The sequence below is a fragment of the Pecten maximus genome, chromosome 7 (assembly GCF_902652985.1).
Source record: "Pecten maximus chromosome 7, xPecMax1.1, whole genome shotgun sequence".
NCBI classification, from domain to species: Eukaryota; Metazoa; Mollusca; class Bivalvia; order Pectinida; family Pectinidae; genus Pecten; species Pecten maximus.
The window spans coordinates 14134183-14161767 of NC_047021.1; the positions used below are offsets into that span (position 1 = coordinate 14134183).

A 27585-nucleotide genomic window follows, 5' to 3' on the forward strand; every position below is an offset into this window, starting at 1 on the left:
CGTGCTTGTTTCTTTGATGTGTCAATCAAATTAGACTTATTGCGGGTTGCGATTAAATAAATAATATTTAAAAATGAGGTTTTAATATCACTTTTTCAGCGTTTTATAAGGAAAATAAAATGAAAAACTCAACAATTCCAACAATCTGTCATGTGTAAAAAATCTTTTTCTATTAGCCAATTTTTCTGATCTCTCTGCGGGCAAGCCTCTTTAACTTTGTTTCGTTTTTAATTGCATATTTACATTTTTCATTTACCGCTACATTGAACAATCACATACTTCATCTTGACCAGTAACGCTACCTGTCGCGTCATATCCGGGGCCAAAAGAAAATTATACGGCTATGCCGAAAAATATAAGCAGCCAATTGCTGCTGTCAAATCCCTAACGGAAATGTGGTTTGGTTTGTAGCTGTTTTCCTGAGTATTCATCATATGGAACAGAGACCTATATACTAGTATATAGGTCTCTGTATGGAATAGGTGCATCCTTTATACGAGAATAAAGAGTAATGTCGTAAGACGTGGAAATCATAATCACGCAGAAAATAGAATGATGTAAGACTACAAGTGGACATGGCGAGGTGTGAGTTCCCCCGTCTAAGACACTGTGAATGTCAGGGTTACTGTCTTTCGAGTACCAGTGTGCTGTTATTTGCCATCAAAACTATACAATAACATAATTTATCAGGTAGCGAATACTTCAAAATTTAATTTTGTATATATTTAACACCATTTGAACTTTAAATGGGCGAATGCTGAGATGGAGTCGCTTGTAATAACATAGTGTAAAATATTTAGTTGTGCGAGTCCTTATAAAATGTAGAAGGCGTCATGACTGCATCACTAAAACGTTTGGAACACATAACGAAGATTCAAGGTTTTACGTGCTCTTGGTGGTTTCGTGTACATGTACTTCCGGAACCGACAGACAACCCATGGAAAAGGGAGAGCTTTAGACATAAAGTTGTTTTACGTAAGATTATTCCAAGTTGAAGATTCTTAAAACACCAGTGAACAGTGGATTGGATTTAATTTAGGAGGGCGACATGGCTTCCCCAACAAACGACTGTGTATCTTTCACAATCGCCGCAAATATAGTGTGCTCGATATCAATAGTGTTGATAAACAAGTGGCTTTACACAGAATACGGCTTCCCCAACATCAGTCTCACATGTATCCACTTCGTCATGACATCTCTAGGGCTTCTCATATGTAGAAAACTGAACTTTTTCCAACCTAAAAGTGTACCCATCTTGAAGATGTTACCACTGGCTCTAACGTTCTGTGGGTTTGTCGTGTTCACCAACTTGTCGCTAGAGACGAATTCTGTGGGGACTTACCAGATCATGAAAACTATGACAACTCCCTGCATCATGGCTATACAGTCCACCTACTACGATAAAACATTTTCAACGAAAGTGAAACTCACCGTGGTAAAGCATAAATCATACTGAGCCCATCTTGGAAATATTTATGTATTATGATAAATGTATGCATTAATTATGTTTGTGTATACAGTCGAGTCCATATATCTGTTGTCCAATACTCTGTTTCAATCGCTGTCTAGTCACTAAATTGCAGGAATTCATTTACCCAACATTATTTTGTACTATTTATGTGTTTGTCCCGCATTCCTGGCCCATTGTAGGGCCAGCCGGGGCTGCGGTAGCCGAGTGGTTAAGGTACCCGGTGTCTCCACACTTTATCACTAGCCCTCCACCTCTGGGTTGCAAGTTGGAAACCTGGGGCAGTTGCTAGATACTGACCATAGGCCGGTGGTTTTTCTCCGGGTACTCGGCGCTGGCTTTCCTCCACCTCCAAACCCAGGCACATCCTTTTATGACTGACTGTTAATAGGATGTTAAACAAAATAAACCAAACCAATGGCCCATTGTTTCAGGAACATATCACATTTTTCCTCACTACAATGATCCAGCCGATTGGTTTGTATGATATTGTTGACCTGTCATAAAGAAAAACTGTGGATAATTTGTTCAACATTGTTTTTGTTACAAATACAAGGTGATGTATCTGCGTACGTGATCTGCAACTTACATGTAGATCTATCTATACATGAGGTTGCTGTTAGTGTAATGACAATGCAAGGTAATCTAAATTGGGCCAAGAATCTTAACAACAATTGATCACCCATTATGTATTTCTTACTGAAATAAGTCTGTATTTGCACTACTTGGGGTTGTGCCCCTTTAAACAGGACCATTATCAGGAGTTTTCCGAGTGTCACTTTTGCAATCAACAATCTCCATTGATGTCTTGGCTTATAAGACTTCTTGTTTGGAAATTGTTGTCATTACAGGTGATCAGATGATCAGTTTTTGATAGACTACTCCCAGATGTGAAAATGTGTGTATCATACACATTTCATCACGTCCATGATTCAAAATTTTAACAAATAATATCTCATTAAGAACAATGAGGTATGCGCATGCCAAAATGTTTTCATAACCAGTTGATTGACAGGAGGTTATGGGCTCCGCCTGGTTGTATTCAATTATGACTAGCTGTTACTGTGTGCAATCAATTAATGTTTTCAGAACAGGCATTTCTTTCCACAATTTCCCCATATTATTGATTGATTATAAGTAGCTATAGATTTAATTAGCATTTAGTATTCTTCATACCTTGACTGTAATATACCTGGGCTATATTCTATAAGATTTCCTGGATTAGTGAGATTCCATTGGATTATTTTTCATGCATTTTCTCTGCTTGTATTTATATGTTGAATTAAATTTTTTCATAGTGTTTTTATGTATGAAACTTGTAGGGTACCGATTAAACAATTTACTTTCGGCATTTAATCACAATTGACTGCTCATTTTGTGTTTACAGATATTTTCTTCAGAAACTTTTAAGTTTGGTTTTACCACTTGCAATAGGGATCGACACTTGTTTTTTTTTAAATAGAGAACATTTTCAGATTTGAATGAGCTTCCCAAAAATAAATAGGATTCTTTTTATAGTTTATGTGCTTCAAAATCTATAAAGACAACTTATAATGCAAACTGTGAATGATATCCCTAAGTGTAATCAAACACTCACTGATTCACTCACTCTACAGGGGCACATTGCTAGAATATGTGTAAAAGGAGTCTGAATGATGAATCAGCTTAAGTAGCTTCAACTTATTCTATTCATTTTCATACCCCCACCTTAGTACAGGGGGTTATAGGAATCACGTTGTCTGTGTTGCCAGGATCCGTGGGCAGATTTAGGTCGTACATTTGTATTTGCTTCATAGCATCACAGTGACACAATCAAGGTCTACACCTGGTTAGATTTTGGTGGTTATCGATCAAGATTAAAACTCAATGGCTTCACTTGACAACTTTTGAAAAAATAAAAAATCTTGTGCACAATATCTCAATTCCTGGGCAGATTGAGTTCATATTCACACCATAGACCATGGCCACCAACTTAACTACATGTAGCCTAGAGAGGTCTCTCCGACAGAGTGTGAGCCTAGAGAGGCCTCTCTGACAACGTGTGAGCCTATATAAACTGAAACACTCACACTTCACTTATTAGTATAATTCACATTTGACACATACTTCTACTTGCACATGTTAAACATTCTAACATGTCTCTACTATATTTAACTGTAGCAAATCAAAGCAGAACTAACGAGGAATGTAGACTATACTGTCTGACTTCAGTTGTTCCTCTAATTTTTTCATTTGTTTGCTTTTATTTAAGAGGGATCTGTATACCACTAGGCACTATATATATATATATATCTATATACAGTATCCTCCTAAAACCTAGTATATGTTGACGAACTACTACACAGTACACTCATGAATTTGGCAGGAAGTTTGTTCCTGGATAATTTCTCAAACTTGTGATTTTCCCCATCTTGTTTTACTTATGTCTATATTTAGTTTTGTTTATTAATTTCAGATTCCAATAAGTTTAGGAGTAACTCTAAATTCAATATATGATTTGAAGTTCAACTTGCTTGGTGTATGCTTCGCCACAGTTGGTGTTCTGGTCACCTCACTGTACCAGGTGGTAAGTATAGGGATTCACCACTCTATGTATAAAGCAATCTATAATACATGATAATGATTTGATATTGCTGGTAACAAGTGGTGTGGATTTAAATTTTATTATAAAACTGATATTAAAAACCTAAATAATTTGTTAAGTGATCATTATATGTACACAACTACTGAATATAAATGCATATACATGTATATGTTAACCCCTCTATCCTTTGAATCCCCTCCTATCTCCTTTTTAGCCCACCATCATCAGATGGTGGGCTATTCAAATCGCCCTGCGTCCGTGGTCCGTCGTCCGTCCGTCCGTCCGTCCCTCCCTCCGTCCGTCCCTCCCTCCGTCCGTCCGTAAACAATTCTTGTTATCGCTAATCCTCCGAAAGTACTGAAGGGATCTTTCTCAAATTTCATATGTAGGTTCCCCTTGGTGCCTAGTTATGCATATTGCATTTTGGGACCGATCGGAAGACAACATGGCCGACAGGCAGCCATCTTGGATTTTGACCATTGAAGTTTGTTATCGCTATTTCTGAGAAAGTACTGAAGGGATCTTTCTCAAATTTCATATGTAGGTTCCCCTTGGTGCCTAGTTATGCATATTGCATTTTGGGACCGATCGGAAAACAACATGGCCGACAGGCAGCCATCTTGGATTTTGACCATTGAAGTTTGTTATCGCTATTTCTGAGAAAGTACTGAAGGGATATTTCTCAAATTTCATATGTGGGTTTCCCTTGGTGCCTAGTTATGCATATTGCATTTTGGGACCGATCGGAAAACAACATGGCCGACAGGCAGCCATCTTGGATTTTGACCATTGAAGTTTGTTATCGCTATTTCTGAGAAAGTACTGAAGGGATCTTTCTCAAATTTCATATGTTGGTTTCCCTTGGTGCCTAGTTATGCATATTGCATTTTGGGATCGATCGGAAAACAACATGGCCGACAGGCGGCCATCTTGGATTTTGACCATTGAAGTTTGTTATCGCTATTTCTGAGAAAGTACTGAAGGGATCTTTCTCAAATTTCATATGTTGGTTTCCCTTGGTGCCTAGTTATGCATATTGCATTTTGGGATCGATCGGAAAACAACATGGCCGACAGGCGGCCATCTTGGATTTTGACCATTGAAGTTTGTTATCGCTATTTCTGAGAAAGTACTGAAGGGATCTTTCTCAAATTTCATATGTTGGTTTCCCTTGGTGCCTAGTTATGCATATTGCATTTTGGGATTGATCAGAAAACAACATGGCCGACAGGCAGCCATCTTGGATTTTGACCATTGAAGTTTGTTATCGCTATTTCTGAAAAAGTACTGAAGGGATCATTCTCAAATTTCATATGTAGGTTTCCCTTGGTGCCTAGTTATGCATATTGCATTTTGAGACCAATCAGAAAACAACATGGCCGACAGGCAGTCATCTTGGATTTTGACAATTGAAGTTTGTTATCACTAATTCTCAGAAAGCACTGAAGGGATCTTCCTGAAATTTCATATGTAGGTTCCCCTTCGTGCCTAGTTATGCATATTGCATTTTGAGACCAATCGGAAAACAACATGGCCGACAGGCAGCCATCTTGGATTTTGACAATTGAAGTTTGTTATCGCTATTTCTCAGAAAGTACTGAAGGAATCTTTCTCAAATTCCATTATAGGTTCCCCTTGGTGCCTAAATCTTAAATTTTATATATAGGTTTCCCTTGTTTGAAAAGTACTAGAGGTTTCTTCTGAATTTACACAGATTAGTAAGACTTAGAAGAAGAGAAAAGTAGAGAAAAGATCAATCTGACATGGAACCTATGAAGAACATTCAATGGTGGGCGCCAAGATCCCTCTGGGATCTCTTGTCTTACTAGATATTAATTACATCTGCAAAACCACCCATATGTGTTGATCTGACTAGTTGGATAACCCCAGTTTTTGTGCAGAGGAAAATATCACTAGTGACTGTGTGTGATATACAAACCCCAAAAAAACATATTGTTGTATTACTATCGTAAGACTACATAGTTATGTGATAAAGTTTATGTAATATGATTTGGTAAGAATAAAAATCAATAACTTGTATTATATATACAATGTATATAGATGATGATCTTTGGTGACTTATTACCCGATACAATAACTGATATTATATACATCTATAGATCTTTGGTGACTTATTATATAATTACCCGATACAATAGCTGGTAATATACATAGACCTTTGGTGACTTATTACCCGATACAATAACTGGTATTATATACATCTATAGATCTTTGGTGACTTATTACCCGATACAATAACTGGTATTATATATACGGTAGATCTTTGGTGACTTATTACCCGATTCAATAACTGGTATTATCTATAGATCTTTGGTTACTTACTACACAATACAATAATGGTATTATAAATAGATCTTTGGTTACTTATTACCCGATTCAATTACTGATATTATATATACCGTATTTGACCTAATAAGGGCGCCTACCCTAATAAGGGCGCCCCTACCTTTTTTCAAGGAAATAAATCTATGACTGAGTGTCAAAATGGTGTTAAAAAGTAATAATTCATGTGAAATATTTTACTACTTATGTGTTCAATTTTCTTCAGCAAATTAAGTAACTGGAACACATGTTTTCGCCACATTTTGTGTATTCCTACAGGCTACATATGACATGTCAGTGCCACAGGTACTTGGGGTAAGAAATTACATTTGTATATAAATAATATATAGCCTCGTATTACTATATAAAATAGTGCTCTATTTTATATAGTAATACGAGGCTATATAGTATATATATACAAATGTAATTTCTTACCCCAAGTACCTGTGGTCAGTGCAAAGTTCTCAGCACCCAAAACTAAACACACATACAAATAATAACTTACCATCTTTATTTGAAGATAAAGTTAAGACTTCATTCTTGTTGATAAATAACTTTTGTTCAGAACAGAAAGCTAGTAAAAGACATTGTAAATCAATTATTAGGTCAAAGAAAACGATGTCTGATATGATCTGGGAAATCATCTGTTTCTATAAATAGAACACAAAAGAGTTCCATTTGAACATAAATGGTGGAACACACGTTCTCTGGTCTAAAGATCAGCTGGCATGGTTTACAAGTTTACAGGAGTATTCAAGTGATGTTTAAGCTTAATATATGATAATGAATAGATATCTTCATCTGGAATATTTTTATGACTGAATATTTTACCGTTTCCACAACCTTGGGTATTCTGCTATAAGGTATAGTCTGTTTCATAAAACTTCAGAATAACTAATCTTAATAAGGGCGCCCCCACTGTCATTTACCCGCGCCCTGCGCCCTTATTAGGTCAAATACGGTAGATCTTTGGTTACTTATCAGCTGATGATTTAGGATTTGAATTCAAGCAGTTATGTTTTATTTTTATTTCTGACAGTGGGTTGCGGAGAAGCAGCATGAATTCCAGATGAACTCGATGCAGTTATTATATTACCAGGCTCCGCTGTCAGCTGCTGTCCTCATCGTCGTCATCCCTTTCATTGAAGCACCTATTTTCAGCTTCCATGGAGCTCTTGGCTCCTATCCTACAAAAGTTGTTGTGAGTTACATATTCATAAAAATATTTTTGATAACTTAAGTAAAATGGAATAAAGACACTGAGTCACACAAGTCCTTTTACAGTCCTTATGACGGAAATGCCGTTACGGAATAGAGCATTAAAATATCTATTTATGATAAAGTCCGAGTTACACAGGATAATTTAGTACTTTTGTTACTGTTAAAGATGTTATGGGATAAAAGAATATTAACTCAAATTTTGTGGGATAAAGCTTACCAAGTCATGTTTATCATTGGATAACGTTTTACTGAGTCCTGTTTACAATGGAGTAAAGCTGTGTTTATGGAATAGAGCTGTACTAAATTTTGCATATCAGAGGCCATAAGATTTGAGCTGCTCAAGTGTGATTTGTATGGTTATGTTTCAGATGTTGGTGTTACTGTCTGGGGTGATAGCCTTATCTGTCAACTTGACCATTTACTGGATCATTGGCAACACATCGCCTGTCACGTATCCTTACTCTGTTAAAATATTTCGCTAAGAAACAATTGTGACTGGTACATGTACATAAAACCAATACAACTGGTACATAAAACATATACAACTGGTACATAAAACCCATACAACTGGTACATAAAACCCATACAACTGGTACATAAAACCCATACAACTGGTACTGAAACCCATACAACTGGTACTGAAACCCATACAACTGGTACTAAAACCCATACAACTGGTACATGTACATAAAACCAATACAACTGGTACATAAAACCAATACAACTGGTACATAAAACATATACAACTGGTACATAAAACCCATACAACTGGTACATAAAACCAATAAAACTGGTACATAAAACCAATAAAACTGGTACTAAAACATATACAACTGGTACATAAAACCCATACAACTGGTACGTGTACATACAACCCATACAACTGCTACTAAAACCTATACAACTGGTACATGTACATAAAACCAATAAAACTGGTACATAAAACCCATACAACTGGTACATAAAACATATACAACTGGTACATGTACATAAAACCCATACAACTGGTACTAAAACCTATACAACTGGTACATGTACATAAAACCCATACAACTGTTACTAAAACCCATACAACTGGTACATGTACATAAAACCCATACAACTGGTACATAAAACATATACAACTGGTACGTGTACATACAACCCATACAACTGATAAAACCCATACAACTGGTACATGTACATAAAACCTATACAACTGGTACATGTACATAAAACCCATACAACTGGTACTAAAACCCATACAACTGGTACATAAAACATATACAACTGGTACGTGTACATACAACCCATACAACTGATAAAACCCATACAACTGGTACATATACATAAAACCTATACAACTGGTACATGTACATAAAACCAATAAAACTGGTACATAAAACCCATACAACTGGTACTAAAACCTATACAACTGGTACATGTACATAAAACCCATACAACTGGTACATAAAACCTATACAACTGGTACTAAAACCCATACAACTGGTACATAAAACATATACAACTGGTACGTGTACATACAACCCATACAACTGATAAAACCCATACAACTGGTACATGTACATAAAACCCATACAACTGGTACTAAAACCCATACAACTGGTACATAAAACATATACAACTGGTACGTGTACATACAACCCATACAACTGATAAAACCCATACAACTGGTACATGTACATACAACCCATACAACTGGTACTAAAACCCATACAACTGATAAAACCCATACAACTGGTACATGTACATAAAACCCATAAACTGGTACATAAAACATATACAACTGGTACGTGTACATACAACCCATACAACTGGTACTAAAACCCATACAACTGATAAAACCCATACAACTGGTACTAAAACCCATTCAACTGATAAAACCCATACAGCTGGTACATGTACATAAAACCAACAAGGATGGATAGTATTGCAACAGCAATACAAAGTCCCCTGCCTGAGCCAGGAGTGCAACTATTTATTTCCCATTTTTTAAACTACGTGTTATACTGATCACGTATACCAAGTTTCGTTAAAATCAGAGTAGTACTTAAGGATTGTCCGGACACGCCTCAACCAATGAGAAGTCGGCGGCTATTTTGAAAATTGGTTTTTCGAAAAAAAAAAAATGTAGGATGCACAACTACATGTTATACTGATCATGAATACCAAGTTTCGTTAAAATCGGAGTAGTACTTTAGGAGGAGTTGTCTGGACAAGCCTCAAGCAACGAGAAGCCAGCAGCCATTTTGAAAAATGAATTTTTGAGAAAAAAAAATGTGGGATGCACAACTACATGTTATACTGATCATGTATACCAAGTTTCGTTAAAATCGGAGTAGTACTTTAGGAGCAGTTGTCCGGACAAGTCTCAACCAATGAGAAGTCGGCGGCCATTTTGAAAATTTGTTTTTCGAAAGAAAAAAATGTGGGATGCACAATTGTCTACATGTTATACTGATCATGTATACCAAGTTTCATTAAAATCGGAGTAGTGCTTTAGGAAGAGTTGTCCGGACAAGCCTCAACCAATGAGAAGCCGGCAGCCATTTTGAAAAATGAATTTTTGAAAAAAAAAAAAAAAAATTGGGGTTGCACAACTACATGTTATACTGATCATGTATACCAAGTTTCATTAAAATCGGAGTAGTACTTTAGAAGGAGTTGTCCGGACAGGTCTCAACCAGTGAGAAGTTGGCGGCCATTTTGAAAATTAGTTTTTCGAAAGAAAAAATGTGGGATGCACAACTACATGTTATACTGATCATGTATACCAAGTTTTGTTAAAATCGGAGTAGCAATTTAGGAGGAGTTGTCCGGACAAGTCTCAACCAATGAGAAGTCGGCGGCCATTTTGAAAATTGGTTTTTCGAGAAAAAAAAATGTGGGATGCACAACTACATTGTACATGTTATACTGATAATGTATACCAAGTTTCATGAAAATCGGAGTAGTACTTTAGAAGGAGTTGTCCGGATAACTATTGCGTGACAGACAGACAGACGGACAGATGGACGGACGGACGGACGGACAGACAGACGGACGGAGGATAAACCTATAGTCCCCCCATTTTTCAAACGGTAGGGGACTAATAAAACTGGTACATAAAATCCATGCAACTGGTACATGTACATAAAACCCATATAACTGGTACATAAAACCCATACAACTGGTACATAAAACCCATACAACTGGTACTAAAACCCATATAACTGGTACATAAAACCCATACAACTGGTACATGTACATAAAACCCATACAACTGGTACATGTTAATAAAACCCATACAACTGGTGCATAAAACCCATACAACTGGTACTAAAACGTTAACCCATACAACTGGTACATAAAACCCATACAACTGATACATAAAACCCATACAACTGGTACATAAAACCCATACAACTGGTACTTAAAGCCAATACATAGTAGTGAGCTCTGTATTACGAGGGCTGATTGATATGTCGTAAGCCTCATATTGAAGGATTTGAATTTTGCCGGACATATTGTATTATTTTTCAACATAATCCCCTTTAGCATCTATACACTTTTGCGAGTGGTGTTTAAGGGCATCAATGCCACTTTTATAGAACTCCATTTCTTGGCTGTTCAGAAAGTCATCCACTGCATTTATGACGTCATCATCGGACTGAAAGTGGGTGCCTGAAATAGCTGTTTTTAGACTTTGGTAAGAGATGAAAGTCTGATAGAGCGAGATCAGGTGAATAAGGCGGATGGTCAATCAATTGAAAGGCACAATTGTGAATGGCAGCCATGGCAATGACAGACTTGTGAACAGGAGCATTGTCCTGATGGAATAACACACCTTTAGTTAGCTTTTCGTGGTGCCTAAGTTTAACATTTTTCACGTAATTTCCTCAGAAGTGAAGCATAGTATGTGCAATTGATTGTTTGCCCCTTTTGGAGATAATCTATCACCGAAATACCATCTGCATCCCAGAAAATTGAGGCCATAACCTTTCCAGCTGATGAAACAGTCTTTGCTTTCTTTGGCGGGGGGGAGAGCCATGGTGCCTCCATTGTGTCGATTGTTGTTTGGCCTCTGGGGTTAAATGATGAACCCTTGTTTCATCCATAGTGACAAAGAAAATTGGCAGGATCTTCCTCAAAAAGGTTAAGATTAGCATGTGATAATGTGTGCCTGTTGTGCTTCTGATCAACTGTCAGAAGTCTTGGTACCCATCGGGTTGAAAGCTTTCTCATTGCAAGATCCACGTTCAGAAGGGAATGTACTATCTCCTGTGAAATGCCAACTCTACTGGCTACATATCTTTCTGTGACTCGTCTGTCAGTCATAATGATATCATGAAATTTATTACCATTTCTAGGGTTGCAATATTGACAGGCCTTCCAGGACGGGGGTCATCCTCAAGGCTCTGTCGGCCGCGCTTAAATTCCGCTGCCCATCTTTTCACTGTAGCATATGAAAGGACATCTTTCTCTAGTGTTGCTACCATATCATTATAGATATCCTTAGGTGTTAAACCTTTTTCATGCAAATATTGGATCACTGCACTTTCCCCAATTTTGTACATTTTACAAAAGCTGTTTGTCGTGCTTACTTTAGAGTGCTACCTCGTCAATATAAACTAACCAAATGAGACCAGTCCTTGGGTACCGGTGGTTTTTGGTTTTTCTTCGGGTACTCTGGCTTTCCTCCACCTCCAAAACCTGGCACGTCCTTAAATGACCCTGGCTGTTAATAGGACGTTAAACAAAAAAAAACAAAAAAAAAATGGGTACACGGTCCTATATAGTCAGAATAGTAGGACTTTAAAAAAAACATCCTTGAGTACCTCCTTCAGTAAGAGGCTCACAAATTATCAATCATCCCTCGTACCCTGTGATATGGTAATGAGATCTATGTTACCCTGTGTTATGGTAATGAGATCTATGTTACCCTGTGTTATGGTAATGAGATCTATGTTACCCTGTGATATTGTAATGAGATCTATGTTACCCTGTGATATTGTAATGAGATCTATGTAAACATGATATCGTAATGACATCTATGTTACCCTGTGATATGGTAATGAGATCTATGTTACCCTTTGATATTGTAATGAGATCTATGTTACCCTGTGATATTGTAATGAGATCTATGTAAACATGATATCGTAATGACATCTATGTTACCCTGTGTTATGGTAATGAGATCTGTGTTACCCTGTGATATGGTAATGATATCTATGTAAACACTGTGATATGGTAATGACATCTATGTTACCCTGTGATATGGTAATGATATCTATGTTACCCTGTGATATGGTAATGAGATCTATGTTACCCTGTATTATTGTAATATTTGTTACCTGTCGTAGAATAAATGTGGAAATGAATGTTACAATATTTCTGACCCAGTAGTGTGGTAGTGAGATTTGTGTTACCTTGTAATGTTATATTTGTTACCCAGTAATGTGGTTATGAAATCTTCCTTGACACTTAGCAGATACAACATGGCAGGTCACCTCAAGTTTTGTGTAACTGTACTACTTGGAGTAATTGTGTTCCATGATCCATTGTCATTTCTACAAGTCCTAGGCATAGCAACCACTCTTTCAGGTAAGTTTCTCACAGACAGTGTATATGGTAATTATATAAAAATCTGTCACTGAAAATGTTTTGATGTATCTATTAGTTTACCTGTAAGAAAGTGGGTTAATTCTGTAGTTCATGTGTCCATGAACTACTTTGAATGTTAGAGGGGTTAAATGTGTTAATATAATCTTTAAAACAACTTTTTCTGGCTAATAAAAGGTCAAGGACAGTGATATTAAGTCAGTAGTGCTGTATGTAGCATGTTTTGATGCAGGGCTTTCTAGGTTGTTTTTCTGAATGATCTTAACCAAATTTTTGGTCACAAGAGTTAAATTTGTGAAGAAAAAAAAGAAAAAAAATCTTAAACACTATTGTCTTGTATCTAACCCAGGGTCATGATATCTTGCCAAAAGCATGCTGAGACAAATGCCTATCAACTTTTTTATCAAAAGAATGACAATGTCCATTTATTTTTATTGCCACAAAGCTAAAATGTGCTGACACCTTCAAATTAACTTTCCTGAATACCAAAATTAAAACATTATAAATTAAGACACAAACAATAATTGGAAAGAAAGAGTATAAATTTGAGTTCCAAAATTGACCTGGAAATATATATAAATTCAATCTTTCATCAAATTCTTCAGAAAAATGTGATACAGGCCAATTTGACGTCTTGTTCTAGTATTACAACAAACTTACAATACAATATGTTTTGCAGGGGTGATAGCTTATACACATTTCAAGATGGGAGAGCAGGCCAAACAAGTTCTGCCCCAGCAAAATTCATAAACAGCTGTTCGTGATCAGTACCACTGTTTTTAGCCAGTCTACAACAGAATGATGCATAGACAGCCAGACTACCTGTTAACACAACAGAAAAAGATGAGACAATATGAAGTGAAGAAATATGAGGGATACTTCCATTGTGCCCCGATTTCTGTGAGGTTCATTCCAATAGTATTTTACCATGCTGTCTTGTGAGGAAAATCTTTAGGGTCAGTAATTGATAATACATTGCTGTCTATAAGAGACTGTATGCTTCCTGTGAACAGGTACACTATGATTGTACTCTGATTTCTGTGTTACAGTGATATTATGGTTGTGTTCTATCTACGAGACACATTTAGTTTGCACAGTACTGTCTGCTACAGTTTCTCCAATTGTACTCTTGCAGATGCATCTGGGAGAATTGTTCCCCATTTTATATGATGGGAGCAGATTGGCTTCATGTTCAATGTTCAGTTCCAGAAAATAGCTTTATTTCTGTAAACATAATTGACAGAAAGGAGAATGTTAGGCATGGTTGTCTTCAGCATGCCATCAAACTACAAATATCTGTCCCAGTGATGCTGTCTGTTATAATTGTATTGAGTTCTATTGGAATATTGATTGCATTGTAATGTACCTCTCTGTTTTGATAAGTATTATGCAGTTTCATTGCATAAAATTCTGCATATCATGAAACTTTTGTCACCATTTAAGTTAACTTTACCATCTTTATAGACACTTATCAAACTTGACAGGAGAATCATGGTATGGCGTCTTCCATCCATTAGGCATAAACTTTGATTTGTCCAGGTGTATCCTCTTTTTCGACCAATTTCCTTAAAACGTGGTAAGCCTTATAATCCTGATATATAGCTGTTTTCCTACAGAGACATTTTAATTTCACTATTTTTACAAAAGTTACTGCCCTTTAAATTGTTTTTTTCTAGTACTGAAGTAGTTTTCTACCAGTTTCTTTGAAACTTTGAAGGCATTTTAATTATGATCTATTGTTGTATTTACTGAGTTAAAGACTAATTCTTGATTACTTCTATTCCCTAAACTGTTAGAAAATTAGACTTTGTAGTAAAAGGTGAGTGTTATAGCATGCCACCTATAGCTAGCCACTGACTCTTAAGGTGATGCAAATCTTATTGCCATGCACAAGATACATCTACATTTATATAATACTACAGCTATGTGACAATCGATGGCTGTTCATTGTTCCACTCAAGGGTAATCTTGTCAAATAATGAAAATTTTAGTAATTAAGCTATAGCAAAAATTTAACTACTTTTCTTTATAGATATCCTTTATATGGTAAGGGGAAATGCGATATATATTTTTTTTTTTTTTTTCAATTTTTTTTTCATTATTTTTTCACCTGAGGGAGACATTTTTGTGGGGCAAACAATTCACAAGCCTCTTAAACATCTTTTATATGAGCAGGGCATATTTTTCATATATACTGCAGTGTTTGTAATATACAAGATACACGATACATTATGTACATGGATTTAGATTATACTAATGTGCCATTGACATGCCTTATCATCATTCACATACTGACATGGGTCAATAGTAAGCTCCATTTTATTGACTGCATTACTTCATTTAACAGAATTTTGGTTTTCTATACTGTACCCCTTTCTTTTGTATTATATCCCTAGATAGATTGAGGAAACAATTCATCATAGCAACATTTTAGGTAATTTGTATGAATAGCATGCTTACTAAATCTAACACAGGTTAAAGTGATTTGTGTTTGTGGCCTGATCAAAAGTCCTTGTGGAGATCACTCATAATAGTCACCATTGTCTCTACCTACCTGTATGTATTACTTGTGAGAAGGACCTGTAGTATCTATTTTAGGTAATATTGTGTGTTGAATAATTATATGTATATGATCCAAATGGATAATTTTGAGTGCTTCTATTTGAATACTCAGTAAATAACAGAGATTCTTTCTAATTGATATCATTTTAAACAGAATACATACATGTATACTAAAACTACATAGATCATACATACTCTTTATCAAATTTCAATGGTTATTGTACCCATCATGCATCCTCCAATAAAAGGGACAATGTCTGTTTTCCTTCATGATAAAACCACAAAAAGTTATCCCCAAGTTTCCTGTACACATGACAAACATTAAACTTTATATGTTACAATATCACATGAAAAGAAAAATATTTTCAACAATATCACATTAAAAGGAAAATATTTTCAATTTTTAAATACAGAAGAGTTGTGTTAGAAATATTTTAAAATTTGTACAATAATCATGTGACATTTCCACATATCTGATTTTAGCTGTCTTTAGAGATAATGACCATTTTTTCCCCACATGGCTGCAGGTGTGACAAGATTATGTTGTCCTATGGTATGACTTTGGTTTTGTAGTCATCAATAATTTCTGAAAAGTTTTAATGAACCAGCATAATATCATTTTCATCTACCTGTTATAAATTCCATGCAATGTACTGCACACGTCCTCATTTTCACCCGATGACCTTGACACTTGGTGGAGTTTACTACCCACAGGTGTAATAGTGTCTGTGTATCCAACATATTTGGACAATCCTTGTACAGTCCTGGAAACAACCAGAACTAGTCCCTCCAATATCCATGAAACTACGAAGACTTGCTAACTTCATTGTTATATTTTGTTGTATGTGTTACCAAGTAAATGTCCTTTGTATACGTATACTAGTACTTTGTTGCAAGCATTTTTTATACGTTCATGTACTTCGAATTCAGGCATTACAAACTGTGGTTCAAAATGGTGGAAATATTCACATGCAAGTGTCACTTCCACCAAAATCTGAAATATTTATTTTCATCATAACAGCTTTATAACTTTTACAATATTTTATTAAAATTTCAACATGGTTATAACAATTCCCAGGACATGTACATCCAGCTGACCCTTGCATTGATTTTCAGCACTTTCAGAAGTCAAATTACTGTTTCTCAGATATCTGAACAGTCAAAACATACACCAGATAGACATGGCCCTTTAATCTTGAGAATCAGATCTCATTTTGGGGGAGTCAAAAACATACCCTCAAGGTCTATGGGTGCAATGAGTACTCCAAAGTATAAAACATGTACTAGATTTACCAAAAACAGTAATGATAACTGATAACCATGTTAGCAAAGGGACATACCGGTACATTCTGTAATAGCTCAATCAAATTAGCACCTATAAAAACTGTCGGGGTATATAACAAACTCAAATCTAACCGATAACATCAGTTAAATAGTGTCCAACACCAGTACCACTATGCTCGGCTACACAAAATCCTTTCTGCATGATAACCATTCATATTCAAAACATAATAATAAAGTATACACAAGTATTTTCAGCACTTTGAGATAAACACTGCAATGCTATATCCCTCCATGTTTCAGGCAAAGTTTATTTTTATTTTACAATTTTATTACTAGGTTATTTCAAACTTTGAAAATGACCTTTCACTGAACTAGAAGGGTTATATAGTACATGTAATTCACTTTTATAACTTTTAACACCAATCACTCTAGCAAGTCACAGATCAAATATAACTACTCCAGACATGTGATCTTTTGAATTCTTTGACAAGTTTTAACAATTCAGCCATGACCTTGTGTTGGCCAAGGGTATCATTAATGATCATTGTTGACAGACTTTCATACCTTTCCCCTATATAAGATATGTTTGTCAAAGTTTGGCTTATTTTCTGTTTGTGTTGTTTGAATATTACTGACTGTTGATATTTATGTTTGTATACATATAAATTGTTCATGGGGATAAGAATAAAAAATTACAATACCCTAATAGTATTTTTGTACTTTATCAAGTCAGTTGTTCTCTCGTTCCACACTGTTTGGACTAGCTGTTGTCGTTAACTATATATACACATGTATATATATAATATGTGTGTGTATGCCTGTCAAAATTATCACATGTCTCAGTTTTCAATTGATCTCTATGAAACTACATGTAGGCTCCATTATCATGACATGTAGTTGTGTTTTCCTGTGCAGCATTTTAATTGGACTATAAGTTGTAAGAGTTATTGCCCTTTGCTTAGTTCACCATCTTAACTTTTAAACCAAACTGTCTCCATCTGTAATGACCATTTGTGGTGTATGGATATCACCTGACAATTTGATGAAAATTGCATAAATTATTATTATACAGGAGAATGTAGATCTCAAATAATTCAAAGCTATTTATGATAAGGTGACAGAAAGTTGCATCCATATCACCAAGAGTCCATGTGAATCCTTAAACATAATATCAATTTACTCGTCAGAAATATCCATCCATGTTACGACACATTGCTAGATGTTTACTGAAACTACCAGATAATGTCATTTGGTCTCCTGGTACTAATCATGGAGTACTATTGAGTACTGGTACCAAAGTCAGATTCTAGGTAAATACCAGTACTGGTATCGAAGTCGGATTCTAGGTAAATACCAGTGTCCAGCAGAGAATTCATAACAATTTATCTCATTACTTGTGTATTATGCTGAACCACTGCATTATGCTGAACCGCTACATCTCCACATCAATGGACAATACATGGGTATAGCATACAGGTGTGTTCCAAATCATTTTCTACTTCCTGACAATACATTGGTATGCCTCAAATCATCCTCCACTTTCAAACAATACACAGGTAAAACATACAGGTGTACCTTGGTCATCCACTTCCTGACAATACACAGGTAAAACATACAGGTGAACCTCGGTCATCCTCCACTTCCTGACAATACACAGGTAAAACATACAGGTGTACCTCGGTCATCCACTTCCTGACAATACACAGGTATGCTTCAAATCATCCTCCACTTTCAAACAATACACAGGTAAAACATAAAGGTGAACCTCGGTCATCCACTTCCTGACAATACACAGGTGTAACATACAGGTGTGTGTCAATCATCCTGAACTTCCTCCTCATCACTAAAGTAGGCATCCTTTTTGTACTTCTTTCGTTTAGGTTCATCCACATCATTAAAATTGAGACTTGTCTCTCCATATCTCCTGGCAATTTCACTTTCCATTTGTTGTCTCTGAAAGCAATGAACACACAGGAAGTAAATATTAGTCTGATGCCATGGTGGCCATCTCCAACCCTTAAAGACCAGGAAACATATTTCCATGAGAGAAATATATTTGTTTGATAATGATCTAAATGACTCAATCAGATATGGTGACCATCTTGAAATTTTACTAGATGAAATGATATTGTATTGGTTAGGGGAATGAACTGTAATAGGGAAGGACCATAATATCTCAGATAAGTTCAAGTTTCGGGGTTTTGGGGTCAAGGTCATTGCTACTATTTTTATTGGGGGCCAGTATTGGCCATGTATTGCTTTACCAATACCCAGTATATGTGTTCGTATAGTTTGGTATACCCGAAAACTAATGGCAGCTAACGTTTTGAAAGAAGGGAAAAGATCACTCTTTCATTTGACTGATATGAATCATTCAATGGTGGGAGCCAAGATCCCTCTGGGATCTCGCATTTATACCTGATAACTAATGGCAGCAGCCAGACTATCCAGAGCTGGGTCAGGGATATCGTCTTCCTTATCATCATCATCTTCCTCCTCTTCTTCTTCCTCACTGTTAACATACAATTATTCTTTCTATTTTACAGAAAGGCACTACTAATTTCACTTTATTTTGGAAATAATTCATTTAATAGAAAAACAATGTGTGGAATCAAAACATCTGTTAGAAATGTTACTGTTGTAGTTTACATCCACTTTATGGTTTTTGCAAATATACATCATGAATAGTGATTTATAGAATTTGTCTTGCAAACTGTGAGCTTGCATTGGAGCTTTCCCAGTAAAATTTCTACTTGACAGTACAACTCCAGATTAGTCAGACAAGGACAACTGAATGAGTGATTAATTCATAAAGTACCATTTGAAAAGCCATATTTTCTCTCATGCCCAACATTCATTGAATTTTTAGGTCACCTGAGAGAAAGTCTCAAGTGACCTATTCTAATCCCCTTTTGTCCGTCGTCGTGCGTCGTCCGCCGTGCGTCCGTAAACAATTTACATTTTCGACTTCTTCTCCAAAACCCCTTAACCAAATTCAATGAAATTTGGCAGGAAGCTTCTATGGCTAAAGGTCAACCAAAATTGTGAATTATATGGTCCCCACCCCCAAGGGGCCTGAGGGGCGGGGCTAAAAAGGGTCAAATTGACTAAAACTTAAAAAATCTTCTTCTCTACTCTCAGATATAGTGGAATCAAACACTTTTCATAGATAGAAGGGTCTTAAGGTGCTTTACCAAAATTGTGAATTTCATGACCCAGGGGTCTCGGGTTTGCCCCTGGGGAGGGGGTAAACTTTACTATAGTTTATATAGGGAAATCACATTTTTGACTATAATTTGTTGGATTTCTATTGGAATTCATTCTAATTTGGTTAACATTATCAGCTTTGGATGGCAGTGTGATGGTATGCACATGTTGGCCCTGACTGACCCCCAGGGGCTGATGGGCGGGGCTAAAAAGGGTCAAATTGACTGAAATTTCAAAAATCTTCTTCTCTAATCTCAGATATGATGGAATCAAAAACTCTTCATAGATTGAAGGGTCTTAAGGTGCTTTACCAAAATTGTGAATTTCCTGACCCTGGGGTCTCACATTTGCCCCTGTGGAGGGGGTAAAATTAACTATAGTTTATATTGGGAAATCACATTTTTGACTATTATTTGTTGGATTTCTATTGGAATTCATTCTAATTTGGTTAACATTATCAGCTTTGGATGGCAGTGTGATGGTATGCACATGTTGGCCCTGACTGACCCCCAGGGGCTGATGGGCGGGGCTAAAAAGGGTCAAATAGACTGAAATTTCAAAAAATCTTCTTCTCTAATCTCAGATATGATGGAATCAAATACTCTTCATAGATGGAAGGGTCTTAATGTGTGTGTATGCCTGTCAAAATTATCACATGTCTCAGTTTTCAATTGATCTCTATGAAACTACATGTAGGCTTCATTACCATGACATGTAGTTGTGTTTTCCTGTGCAGCATTTTAATTGGACTATAAGTTGTAAGAGTTATTGCCCTTTGCTTAGTTCACCATCTTAACTTTTAAACCAAACTGTCTCCATCTGTAATGACCATTTGTGGTGTATGGATATCACCTGACAATTTGATGAAAATTGCATAAATTATTATTATACAGGAGAATGTAGATCTCAAATAATTCAAAGCTATTTATGATAAGGTGACAGAAAGTTGCATCCATATCACCAAGAGTCCATGTGAATCCTTAAACATAATATCAATTTACTCGTCAGAAATATCCATCCATGTTACGACACATTGCTAGATGTTTACTGAAACTACCAGATAATGTCATTTGGTCTCCTGGTACTAATCATGGAGTACTATTGAGTACTGGTACCAAAGTCAGATTCTAGGTAAATACCAGTACTGGTATCGAAGTCGGATTCTAGGTAAATACCAGTGTCCAGCAGAGAATTCATAACAATTTAGGTCAACCAAAATTGTGAATTATATGGTCCCCACCCCCAAGGGGCCTGAGGGGCGGGGCTAAAAAGGGTCAAATTGACTAAAACTTAAAAAATCTTCTTCTCTACTCTCAGATATAGTGGAATCAAACACTTTTCATAGATAGAAGGGTCTTAAGGTGCTTTACCAAAATTGTGAATTTCATGACCCAGGGGTCTCGGGTTTGCCCCTGGGGAGGGGGTAAACTTTACTATAGTTTATATAGGGAAATCACATTTTTGACTATAATTTGTTGGATTTCTATTGGAATTCATTCTAATTTGGTTAACATTATCAGCTTTGGATGGCAGTGTGATGGTATGCACATGTTGGCCCTGACTGACCCCCAGGGGCTGATGGGCGGGGCTAAAAAGGGTCAAATTGACTGAAATTTCAAAAATCTTCTTCTCTAATCTCAGATATGATGGAATCAAAAACTCTTCATAGATTGAAGGGTCTTAAGGTGCTTTACCAAAATTGTGAATTTCCTGACCCTGGGGTCTCACATTTGCCCCTGTGGAGGGGGTAAAATTTACTATAGTTTATATAGGGAAATCTCATTTTTGACTATTATTTGTTGGATTTCTATTGGAATTCATTCTAATTTGGTTAACATTATCAGCTTTGGATGGCAGTGTGATGGTATGCACATGTTGGCCCTGACTGACCCCCAGGGGCTGATGGGCGGGGCTAAAAAGGGTCAAATAGACTGAAATTTCAAAAAATCTTCTTCTCTAATCTCAGATATGATGGAATCAAATACTCTTCATAGATGGAAGGGTCTTAATGTGCTTTACCAAAATTGTGAATTTCCTGACCCTGGGGTCTCACATTTGCCCCTGTGAAGGGGGTAAAATTTACTATAGTTTATATAGGGAAATCTCATTTTTGACTTTTATTTGTTGGATTTCTATTGGAATTCATTCTAATTTGGTTAACATTATCAGCTTTGGATGGCAGTGTGATGGTATGCACATGTTGGCCCTGACTGACCCCCAGGGGCTGATGGGCGGGGCTAAAAAGGGTCAAATAGACTGAAATTTCAAAGATCTTCTTCTCAAGACCCAATTAAGACAGAATCAAATACTCTTCATAGGTGGAAGAGTCTTATAGTGCTTTACTAATGTAATGAACTTCATGACCCTGGGGTCACAAGTTTGCCCCTGGGGAGGGGGTAGATTTTACTATAGTTTATGTAGGGAAATCACATTTTTGACCATTATTTGTGTGATTTCTATCGGAATTCATTCTAACTTTGTTAACATTATCAGCATTGGATGACAGCTTAATGGTATACACCTGTTGGCCCTGACTGACCCCTAGGGGCTGATGGGTGGGTTCAAAAAGGGTCAATTAAATTAACTGAAATATCCAAATCTCAGGTGACCGTTAAGGCCCATGGGCCTCTTGTTTCATTTCTTCTTATATTTTTAATGAAACAACCCTGAGGTAATTGGATTATATTTGGTCATAGAAAATGGAATAAATTTTATACCCCTCTTCCTCTTGGTATTTCTTCTTCTTTTTATCCTTCTTTGGTGGAGGTTGCCGTTCTCCCAATAAATTCTTTGGACATTTGTAGCTTAAGTGTCCTTCCTCCTGTATTTTGAAACAGAAAACGAGACATTCGTATGTACAGAGGCTATAAACATTGTGAGGTGTGCAGTTTGAAATGAGATGGCACTTTGTTAAATAATATTCACAATATTTGTGATGATGTGATGCATTATATTACTTATACATGTTTAAGCTTACACAATCCCTACTGCATGACAATAGAATACATCTATCACATGGCTTTAAGTTGACCTTTGCCATTCAGCAAATCACTGGTAAAAAACAAATGTCAAACAAATCAAAAATCAAAAATTACACTTTTCCAAAAACCTATTAAACACCCATCAATCTATCCCTTGGTCACACCAACAATCCACACACAAGTGTATAGCTACATAACAGCCACCCCTAATTCATTAATATCCAACAATCCACACACAAGTGCCTGGCTACATAACAGCCACCCCTAATTCATTAATATCCAACAATCCACACACAAGTGTATAGCTACATAACAGCCACCCCTAATTCATTAATATACTTAGTTAACAGTACGTCTAGGCATATATTCTCCTTTATTATGTAGCCAGCATTTATCCCATTCTAATCTAAAATCATCTCACCTATTCCTATACTACACTCATATACCCCACACAATACCCCCTACAAATATCACCTACTCCACACTCGTAGCAGCGAGACTTGTCTGGGTAGTCCTTCCTCTTGATAAACTCTGTGGTGCGGCCATTGTCTTTGGCAATAGTACATCGTATTGTACGCCCAAACATGGTTGTGTTGTGGAGAGCATGACTGGCTTTGTGAGCGGAGTCTCGCTCAACAAAAAGGACGAAGGCCACACCCTTACTATTCCTCGTCACCTTGTCTCTCATGATAGTCACCCTGGTTATAGAGACCAATAATAAGTTAGCTCAGAAGTGTGTAGCATTGAATGTCTTTAAAATGTAGTTACAATGAATGTGGTGGTCATGTTAGCTCAGAAGTGTGTAGCATTGAATGTCTTTAAAATGTAGTTACAATGAATGTGGTGGTCATATTCCGTACAATCACAGTCTCCAAATCATGAGTATAGCACTGGATCCCCTAGTTCATCATGTCCCTGCCTATTATGGAGTGTCATATACATGTACCTGTATATATAGTATTAACCATGTCTGTTTCTCCTGTTCATTTAATTATGAATCAATGAAATGTCTTCATATGCCATCAACAGATTTGGTTTATTATTTACACCATAGTATCACAACACCAAGTTCTACATCTGATCAAATCATGGTGTTCATTGGTCAAGGTAAAGGGTCAAAGATCTCACCCTTCCTGCACAAGACATATTTATTCTTGCGTAGGAGCAGGGGAATTCACATACTTGGCCCAAGTAGATAATTGCACTACTTCTTATCTAAATGCATATGTATGGGGACAAGGATGGGACAGTCGTGTCTTAAGATATTTTCTAGTTTCAATAAATTTCCATTTTTCTAAAACTGAACAGTGGTGAGCATATTTTTTTTTATTTATAACTCAAATAAAAATCATGTTTAGAACATGTAATTATATAGCAAACATGCAATGTATGAATGAAATCATCTGCCATTCAGCCTATTGCTTTAAACTAAATACACTGTTCGTGTTTCATTGTAGTTAGTGGTCATGAAAGTGGTATGGTGCATAAAAGATGCACTTTAAGTAAGAAATATCCCAACCAAAAAGAACCATTCAACCTTGTATTTAATTCACATCACATCTGATAGATACTTACTTTGCTATTTTTCCATATTTTTCAAAGATCTTGTGGAGGTCATTGTTAGTTAGTGAAAATGGTAGATTTCCAACGTAAATGGTACTCTTGCTTGGAGCTAGACCTCCACTCATCTTCTGTACCTAAGTTCTCTCCCTTGTTGATATCCAGCTGACTTCAAGACGTCTCGATCGCGATCTGCAGCCTTTTAGTGTTCTATAATGAACGACAATATTATATGACATCAATATCAAAATAGTATGTTAGTATGTCAACAAATGAACCATGTAACGTTAGTATTGTATTTAACTGTTATGCATGTCCGCTAATACTAGGCCTAGCCATAATCGCAGACTCCAAAATTCTAAGCGACCGGTCAAAATTTTGGAGCCTGCGATTATGGTCAGTCTTAGCGGACCATTGTTAGACATACCACACATCCATTACCTATTTATTCTTGTTAAGTCAAGTTAAGATATATTTACCAATTTATAGTGTACACAGTGACGACAAACTATGATAAAATCGCCAATCGATGTTTGTTTACGTTTTCCATGTTGTGCTAATTTACCGGAAGTACAAGAGTAGCCTCCCTTTTTGACTTTTTTTTTTAAGGGAGCGCTCACATAATAATTAGACGTGCAGCCAACGCAATCAGTCATCACTTCCTACACGCGCTTACCATTATCTAATTTCGCACGTACTGTTAATAAATACTATATTCTGTATATCATTTTCTTCGAAATATCATATTTTGCATTCATTGCTTGATTGTACCACAGGCGTTTACATTTGGTTAGCATTTATAGTGAAAAAATAGCCCCTTCTCCTACTATATAGTGTAATGGAATAATGTAAAACAAACAAGAACAATATGTAAGATAAGGAACAAAAAATGAACATAAATTAAAGCCACGCAGAACAATTATTCAATGTATATCCAGCGGAAACGTCATTTTCAAATAAACCACATGTATAGTAAAAATTAAAAATCTGGTACAAAAAAAAGACATTTCACAGAGTACAAGAAAATAAAGACATGACACAAACACTTATATTTACCTAAAACATAAAAAAAACACAAGTCTAACATATGGCCCCGCCACACTTATAGTAAAGCCTAACAAGAGATTTATAATCATCTGTTTGCCTGATATTATAGGTATTCAAAATGCAGGCGACGTCGATGCGTCATAGCGGAAGGATTTGAGGATACGTTGGTTGTGGTGTTAACTTATGGTAAGGTGTCTTGGTTTGTTCTAGAACTATAAGAGTGTATAGCTATGCCTAACAGCATGACATTATTGATACACTGTATTTCTTTATCATACATGTACAGACATTTAAGGACGTTATGTGTTCATTTGTCTTCTTACCAAAACTGATGGAATGAAACTCATCACGGTACATTCTGTCTTCATACATACATTAATCTGCAAACTATTTAATTACAGAAAACTGAGTCATGAATGAAATAAAAGATACCATTGATAAAAACATTAAAAACATTGAACATAAGTTGCTTATGCAAGTATCAAGCTGTGAGGAACCTCTTTAATTAATTGCTAAGTGTCAAGTTTAATCTTCTTAAGGTAGATCTAGCTGGAAACGAGATTCACTGCACTCCCACACATCAATATGCCTCAAGCTCGGCTAGAACCTTCGACAGATCCAAAAGACCAGCCGTATAGTAGTAGTGTTGAATCGCAAAAAAAAAAAAAAAAAAAAAAATTTTTTATACGTCTGAAGGCGTCTAGGGATTAAACAAAACAGTTAAGGTAAACAATATGCATTGTGAATTTGAGATTTGTAACACTTAAATGAAATATTATTGTATTGTTGATATAGCGGGGAGACCCATCGCTTTCACCATGCAAAGGATGCTTTAGACAAATTTTCGGGTTTAATCTTTTTAGTCCTACAGAGAAAGAAGGGTTTTAAAGATTTCGCTACATTCCCATCTGCAAAATTTACTCTTCTTCACCCAGTGATGCTTCAGGCAAAATATGGCCAAACTCCTTTCAGTCGTTTATAACAAGCAGTGGATTTTAAGGAATGTTGACGGACGACGGCGACACGCCATAACCTACATTCGAACCAGACGAGCTAAAATGATCTAGTTGCTGCTCCTGCTTGGCTTCCAGTATTTTGGGGAGTGTGACGACTGGTTGTCAGTATAATGTTCCTGGTGTCTTGCTGGGTGTATTCGACAATATACTTGAGTTAGGTAGCACTACTAAAGTTGTTATCAGTGCAGTTCCATGCAGGTAGGGCGTAAGAATTGTACCTGCTGCCCCCATTGCATGATCGTAGGAGGCGACTAAATTTAGGATATTAGCTTTTCTTCTTCCTAATGTCTCCCTTGACAATGCCTCACTTTTGGCCTTTAGTTGAGCGTTCGCCCTGTGAGGAAGGCTTTGGGTTCTGTTCCCTGGCCGAGACATACCAGAGTCTTTAAAAATGGTAGTTGCTATATTAGGAGTGGGACGACTGGTTCACCCATTGTCAGTATAATGTGACCGGGTGGGGTGTCCTGCTGGGTGTCTTCGGCAGTATGCTTCAGTGAGGTAGCACTATAAATCAGCAAAAGTTCCGGCCTATCACAAGGAGACTTCACACGAACATGCCACAGCCTCCCAAAACACACATACGCACTCACCACACGCATGCATGTCGCACGCACGGGTGGCCGTCCTTAAATGACCTTAGCTGTTAATAGGACGTTAAACAAAATAAACCAAACCGCGCTGCAACAAGGAAAATACAAACGTACGTACCGC

The 27585-nt window shown here is 36.5% G+C and overlaps 2 protein-coding genes across 2 annotated transcripts; one reads left to right on the forward strand and one right to left on the reverse strand.

Moving 5' to 3' along the window:
* Positions 1-882: 882 nt before the first annotated feature.
* On the forward strand, positions 883-17769 carry LOC117331686 (solute carrier family 35 member E3-like). Its single transcript, XM_033890521.1, has 6 exons — positions 883-1435; positions 3924-4034; positions 7435-7596; positions 7985-8067; positions 13087-13199; positions 13897-17769. Exons 1-6 carry the CDS (start codon positions 1049-1051, stop codon positions 13965-13967), a joined length of 927 nt encoding a protein of 308 aa, XP_033746412.1. The 5' UTR covers positions 883-1048; the 3' UTR covers positions 13968-17769.
* On the reverse strand, positions 16806-25407 carry LOC117331687 (zinc finger CCHC-type and RNA-binding motif-containing protein 1-like). Its single transcript, XM_033890522.1, has 6 exons — positions 25291-25407; positions 24827-25021; positions 23730-23949; positions 22988-23091; positions 19482-19575; positions 16806-19016 (listed from the first exon to the last, which is right to left on the reverse strand). Exons 2-6 carry the CDS (start codon positions 24937-24939, stop codon positions 18879-18881), a joined length of 669 nt encoding a protein of 222 aa, XP_033746413.1. The 5' UTR covers positions 24940-25021; positions 25291-25407; the 3' UTR covers positions 16806-18878.
* Between the last annotated feature and the right edge of the window lie 2178 nt (positions 25408-27585).